General features: G+C 49.5%; 1 protein-coding gene across 2 annotated transcripts in view; it reads right to left on the bottom strand.

The window, feature by feature from the left end:
• sik2b (salt-inducible kinase 2b) overlaps positions 1–7500 on the bottom strand; it is a 39294-nt gene that overhangs the window by 16045 nt on the left and 15749 nt on the right. For both annotated transcript variants that reach the window (XM_062521385.1, XM_062521386.1), the window contains exons 4-6: positions 6912–7073; positions 3090–3214; positions 2128–2251 (exon numbers count right to left, since the gene is read on the bottom strand). In XM_062521385.1, the coding sequence (XP_062377369.1) occupies positions 2128–2251; positions 3090–3214; positions 6912–7073 (411 nt within the window). The remainder of the gene's footprint in view (positions 1–2127; positions 2252–3089; positions 3215–6911; positions 7074–7500) is intronic.

The raw sequence follows: 7500 nt of genomic DNA, 5'->3' as shown, positions 1-7500 counted from the left end.
CTTCTCGTTAACAGCTGAATGAGGATGACGTCAACAGCAGTGGGTCTTAAACGGATTCAACAGCTCCCTCTCCCTTTCTCTTTCTCTCTCTCTCCCTCATGCTACCTCTTTCTCTCCCTTCTTGCTCTCCCCCGCCTCTCTCTCTCCCTCCCTCCCTCTCAGACCCCCACCCACCCATGTGTCTGAGAGAGGAGAGGAGAGGAGAGGAGAGGAGTAGAGAGAAGAGAAGAGAGGAGAGGACAGACACGGAGAGGAGAGCCTGAGGAGAGGAGAGGAGAAGAGAGGAGAAGAGAGGAGAAGAGAAGAGAAGAGACGAAAAGAGAAGAGACGAGACGAGACGAGAAGAGAGGAGAAGAGAAGAGAAGAGAAGAGAAGAGAAGAGAAGAGAAGAGAAGAGAAGAGAAGAGAAGAGAAGAGAAGAGAAGAGAAGAGAAGAGAAGAGAAGAGAAGAGAAGAGAAGAGAAGAGAAGAGAAGAGAAGAGAGACACAAAGAGGGAAGAAGGAGAGGAATACTGGGGAAGGGGATAGGTGGGAAATGACCAGAGAGAGAAGGAACGACAGAGAGGAGAGGGAAAGCAGAGAGGGCTGGTGAGAGGGTTGCGTGTGTGTGTACGTGCATTTGTATGTGTATGTGTGTATGTGTGTGTGTGTGTGTGCGTGTGTGGGTGGGTGGATGGGGGGCGGGGGTGGGCTGGGGGTTAGTGTAGGGTTACTCATACATTCTCCACATGGCCAAATTGTTTCAAGGTCCCTGAACAAAGCCTGTAGACCCCCCCCCACCCCCCCTTCCTGGCAGGGCTGGTGTGTGAGCGAGCCGAACCCCCCCCCCCGCCCCAATAGCCCCCCCCCCCAATGGGCCTGCCCGTCTGCTTACGTAAAGCACTTGAGCTCCAGTTAATCTGGGGCTGAGAGCAGAGCTGTCCACTGCTGCGCCCCCTCACAGTTCAGTTGGCCCTGCTGGGACGGGACGACACACACACACACACACACACACACACACACACACACACACACGTATAAAGACACTCGCTCTTCTCTTTCTCTCTCTCACACGCATACACTCCCTCTCTCTCTCTCTCTCTCTCTCTCTCTCACACACACACAGACAGACAGAAACACTCTCTCTCTCTCTCTCTTTTCTTTTTCTCGATGGGTCCTGAGAGAGCGCTGGCTAGCTGCCAAAGACAAGCGCCACAAAACAAGACTCACCTCCCTGATCTTTGCTCTCCTGACATTCCTCCCTCTGTCTCTCTCTCCATCTCTCTCTCTCTCCCTCAAGATCTCTCTCTATCTCTCGCTCCTCTCCTGTGAGGCCTGGGAGTGTTTACACACTCTGCTGTGTGTGTGTGTGTGTGTGTGTGTGTGTGACTGCGTGACTGTGTGTGTGCATGTGTGTGTGTGAGTGTGTCTGCGCACTCAGCTCCTCAACTCATCTTCAATCAGCAATCAGCCGCCTTAATATGAGAGAGACAGAGAGAGTGTGTGTGTGTGTGTCTGCGTTTATTTGATTGTAAGAGAGTTTATTTGTGTGAGAGAGTGTGTGAGTGTGTGTGTGTGTGTATGAGTCATACCAGAGAGACATAGAAAGGCATATATGGAAGTTTTCAACACTAGCTGTCTAAATAGCCAAGAAATTCAATTGAAGTTCTACTCAAAATGTTTTACTATATTTAAAACAATATTACGAAATTGCATACCACAGTCCATTGGGACACAAGGGGAACTGTGCAGAATCCTTATACAGATAACTATGATAACTAGATAGTTATGAATCCACAGACCTATGTGCCTACGAATCCACATTATCAACACACATTAACACACACACACAAACAACAACCCACATGCTCTCTCTCTCACACACACAACGCAAGAGCGAATGAGAATTGTGTGTGTGTGTGTGTGTGTGAGAGAAAGAGACAAAGCGAGAGAGAGAGTGTGTGTGAGAGAGAGAGAGAGAGAGAGAGAGAAAGTGAGAGAGTGTGTGTGAGAGAGAGAAAGTGAGAGTGTGTGTGTGAGAGAGAGAGAGAGAGAGAGAAAGTGAGAGAGATTGTGTGTGAGAGAGAGAGAGAGACCGTGAGATGGAGACAATGAGAGGGTGTGTTTGAGAAAGAAAGCCGTTCTTACCCTCGGTCATGAAGTAGGGGATTCGGAACCGGCCTTCCAGCACGCGTTGCCTCAGCACGGGGAGAGAGGGGCCGTCAAACGGAAGAGCGCCACACACCAACACGTACAGCACCACCCCCATACTCTACACACACACACACACACACAGAGAGGGACATAGACAGTCAGGGCTGGGGGAAAAATCATTAGTATCCTACATATCTAGATCAATTTGGGGCAAAGGCGATGCAGAGCACAACGCAGGGGAGAGACGAGAGGAGAGGAAGAGAGGAACAGAGAGGAAGAGGAGAGAGACGAGAGGAGAGGAAGAGAGGAACAGAGACGAAGAGGAGAGAGACGAGAGGAGAGGAAGAGAGGAACAGAGAGGAAGAGAGGAACAGAGAGGAAGAGGAGAGAGACGAGAGGAGAGGAAGAGAGGAACAGAGACGAAGAGGAGAGAAACGAGAGGAGAGGAAGAGAGGAACAGAGAGGAAGAGGAGAGGAGAAAAGGGGGCCTCGTCTGAACAGACAGCACAGACCCTGGGTGGGGGGGGTCCAGCTAGATTTGCCATCAGAACATTACCGCTGAATAAAAAAGGCACAGCCTCATCATTTTTTTCATCTTTAATTTTGCTATCCTGGTTAGCTGGATTATTATATACTATTATTATTATTATGATTATTATTATTAGTATTATTAATGTTAGCTTAGCTTATGGCTAGGCCTATAATGTAATGACTATGAATGACACTTTAGCTTAGCTTCCTCTGGGTTGAATGTAACATCATTAGTGGTAAGACCTCAGTTGTGTCAGCTTCAGATATGGTTAACATGCTTAGTCTTGTATCACCATGGTTAGTGATCATTTTGGGAGTGGTGTAAGATGACTTGAGTTGCATTAATAAACAAAGTGCTCCACAGTCTTAGCATGGGTGTTGCTATGGTAATGGTGCTGGCTAGCATGTGTTAGCATGTCTCGTACCCAGATGTCCAGCTGTGGTCCCTCATACTGCTGGCCTTCAAACACCTCTGGGGCGGCATACGGGGGGCTGCCACACCACGTAGCCAATGGCTCACCCGGCTGGAAGAAGTTCCCAAAGCCAAAGTCTGCAAATACATTGAGAAATCATCAACTCACACACACACGTAGTCATTAAACACACAAACATACGTACCACTCATGCACATACTGTACACTTATAAAGTCAATAAACATGCACACAGCTCACAAACAGTCATTAAACACACACTCACAGCTTAGTCAGAGCAACTGTCCTTGTTGAGTATGGCACCACCATGGGTGCTATAGCCTCTGCAGCCCTGAAGGGGGCGCCCCTGATGCTACTGCCCTGCTCTGCACTTCACTTGTGTTTGCTGGACAGCACGTGCTCCTGCTCGCAAACACTACAGCCAAGGTCAGCAGGTTGCAAGTCCACCAGGAGAAAACAGGTGACAGTCCACGGTCAAGTTTTTCAACCCAAACAAACCCCTCAGTATCTACCTCAGTATTATCTATCAGGGGACCCTTAACCTCAGTAATATATACTAGGATCCTGTACCTCAATATAACCCAGTAGGATCCTGTACATCAGTATAATATCGTAGGATCCTGTACCTCAGTATAATCGATGAGGAGATCCGTACGTCAGTATAAACGAGCAGGGGACCCGTACGTCAGTATAATCCAGTAGGATCCTGTACCTCAATATAACCCAGTAGGATCCTGTACCTCAGTATAATCTAGCAGGGGTGTGTGTTTGAGAGACTGTGAGTGTATTTATGAGTGTATGTGTGGCAGATGCACTGAGAGCAGACCTGCACCGCTTCTCTCAGATTAGAGGCAGGTCCATTACTGGGACATAATCCCCCAAAACTCCCCAAAAGAGTCCTCTCTGCCCCCTCATAAACACACACACACACACACACACACACACACACACACACACACACACACTGACCTGCAGATATGATCCCAGACTAAGAGTTTTACATAATCTTTCACATCTGCACACAGACACACACACACACACACACGCACAAACAAATACAAACACACACATAAGTGAGCTGGTGGCCATGTGGTACATGTGCATGTGTGTGTGTGTGTGTGTGTGTGTGTGTGTGTGTGTGTGTGTGTGTGTGTGTGTGTGTGTGTGTGGTGAGGAGGCAGCAGGGCAGTGGGGAGATGAACGGCTCTCTGAACGGGGGCCAATCTTCAATGCCAAAGATGGCAGAGCAGTGACCTCAACACCAATCCCCCCCCCCCCACACACACACACACACGCACACGATGTCCAGTCTGTGCCCAAAATGCAGAATCTGACCTTACCCCTAATCACATCCACAGAGGAAACACAAAGGAATTCCATGTACTGTATCTTAGTAAATGCTGCTATCTAGAAATCAAATTCTGGTCAGGTGTGCTAGGGGTGAACCTGCGTAACAAGATCAGAATCATTTAGGCCATCGGGCACCTAATGCGAAGAGGCCCTGACACAGTCAGGCAGGTAGCTGGGCACCTAAAGTGAGGAGGTCCTCCTGACACAGTCGGGCAGGAAAATGGGAACCTAAAGTGAGGAGGTCTCGACAAAGTCGGGCAGGTAGCTGGGCACCTAAAGTGAGGAGGTCCTCCTGACACAGTCGGGCAGGTAGCTGGGCACCTAAAGTGAGGAGGCCCTCAAGCAGTCGGACTCGGGCAGGTAGCTGGGCACCTAAAGTGAGGAGGCCCTGACACAGTCGGGCAAGTAGCTGGGCACCTAAAGTGAGGAGGCCCTGACACAGTCGGGCAAGTAGCTGGGCACCTAAAGTGAAGAGGCCCTGCGGGGACCAAACTGAAGCAGAAGCAGCTTCTCATCTCTGACACAAAGACAAACAGCACATCCTCAAACTGCTGCCTGCTGCAAATGAAAGGCACAGCTTCCTCCCTGGCCACTGCGCACACACACACACACACACACACACACACACACACACACACACACACACACACACACACACACACACACACACACACACACACACACACACACACACACACACACACACACACACACACACACACACACACACACACACACACACACACACACACACACACACACACACACACACACACACTTCGGTGACATTTCTTTGAGGGGCCCACACACCTGTGGAGTTCTGAGGGCCAACTGCTCATGCCTTTGGTGTGTGTGTGTATGTGCATGCGTGCAGGTGTGTGTGGTGTGTGGTGTACTGTGTGTGTGTATATATAAACTAAAGTGATGAGAGTGTGTGTTTTCCCTGCTGCTGTGCCCTGGACTAACTCCTCTCAAAGACAGGAAGTGTGCGATGGATGATTGTGATTATGTCAGAGCTCTGCTGCTTCAGGAGGCGGGTCAGGAGCTCAATGGCTACTCGGCCTCTGACAGACAGCCTGGAGGGCCAATGACAGGCAGAGGGAGGGGTTGTTTAGGCCTCCACTCAGCACAGGATGTTCCAGTTGCGCCCGCAGCTCACACACACACACACACACACACACATTCATGTCTAACACACTCACACACACACACACAAACACATATAAACACATATAAACACAGACGTGGATAATATATGACTCTCTCACACACACTGACACAATTCACACTCTCACTAAACACCGGCTTACAGAACAGCAGTTACTTACTGTGTGTGTGTATGCGTGTGCTCGTGTGTGTGTATGTGCCTGTGTGCATGTGTGTGAGAGAGAGAGAGGGAGAGAAAGACAGAGAGAGAGAGAGAGAGAGAGAGAGAGAGAGAGAGAGAGAGAGAGAGAGAGAGAGAGAGAGAGCATATAAGTATGCTATAATACACAGATTATGCGTTTTATCTGTTTGTCATTGTTGGAGTCTGTGGGCGGAGTCCTGTGTGTGTGTGTGAGTGTGAGCGTGTGTGTGTGTGTGTGTGTGTGTGTGTGTGTGTGTGTGTGTGTGTATGACTGCCTGTATAATAGAACTAGTGAGTTCTGGTTTTATTTAATCATGGTAGCCATGGAGACTAACTACATCTTGTATCACCTAAAAGAACCCGGGATTTCAACCTTTCACACACACACACACACACACACACACACACGCACACGCACACGCACACGCACACGCACGCGCACACGCATGCGCACACACACGCGCACACACGCACACACACAAACACACACAAACACACACCAACTTCTTGGGCTTAGCTAGTTGTGGTTGTGTCCTGATCTCGCATGCGGTCATTTGTGCCGAGTGCCAAGTCATTAGAGGCCAAATGGATTACATGGGACTGGGACAGGGCTCACTCAGAACATCTGGGACACACACTCGTGTGATGGTGGGGCTTGTGTGTGTGTGTGTGTGTGTGTGTGTGTGTGTGTTATTTTGTGTGGCCCTTGTGCATTCATTCCACTGGATGCTAGTACCAGGGTACCAGTGGCACACTATGCACACAGCTGCACATTCAATGACACACACACACACACACACACACACACACACACACACACACATACACACAAACACACACACACACACACACACGGAACAGTGTCATGCCATGCCAAGCTCAGATCCTAAAGAGGCTCAGGGTCCACTGCAGAGAGGTCCACTTGAACAGCAAGCTCTTACTGACCTCGAAACAGGCATGATGACACTCCTCACACACACACGTGTTTACACACACACACACACACACACGTGTTTACACACACACACACACACAGGCACGCACACGTGTGCACACACACACACACACACGTGTGCACACACACCCACACCCACACGCACACACACTCAGTGCCAACCTGCTATCTTGATGTTCATGTGTCCGTCCAGCAGCAGGTTCTCGGCCTTGAGGTCTCGGTGGACGACGCGGCGGTTGTGGCAGTACTCCACCGCCGACACGATCTGCCAGAACTTCCTCCGCGCCTCCGGCTCATTCAGACGCCCGTGATTGGCCAGGTAGTCTAGGGGGGAGGAACCAGGCAACAGGGTCAGAGGTGAAACGGCACTCACCCAGCCCTACAGGCGTACACACACACACACACAAAACTCGATGACGTGATAAAAAAGGACTCCCTTTATTTATACAACCTGTAATTAGCGTTGGGTGTGTGTGTGTGTGTGAAAAAATTGACTGGTGTCTAAAAATGCTGACATTCCTGAGGTGTCCATCTCTCTTTTTCTCTCTCTCTCTCTCTCTCTCTCTCTCTGTCTCTCTCTCTGTCACACACACACACACACACACAGACACAGACAAATTCACACATATTCTCTCACTCTCTCTCTCTCTCTCTCTCTCTCTCTCACACACACACACACACACACACAGACACACACACACAAAGATGATGTCAACCTAAGTACATCATCATCATATAAAAATGTGTGAGT

This window comes from Sardina pilchardus, chromosome 19 (genome assembly GCF_963854185.1).
Source record: "Sardina pilchardus chromosome 19, fSarPil1.1, whole genome shotgun sequence".
Classification (NCBI taxonomy): Eukaryota; Metazoa; Chordata; class Actinopteri; order Clupeiformes; family Clupeidae; genus Sardina; species Sardina pilchardus.
Note: the sequence above shows the minus strand (reverse complement) of the source record. Positions and strands in the feature narration are given on the sequence as shown.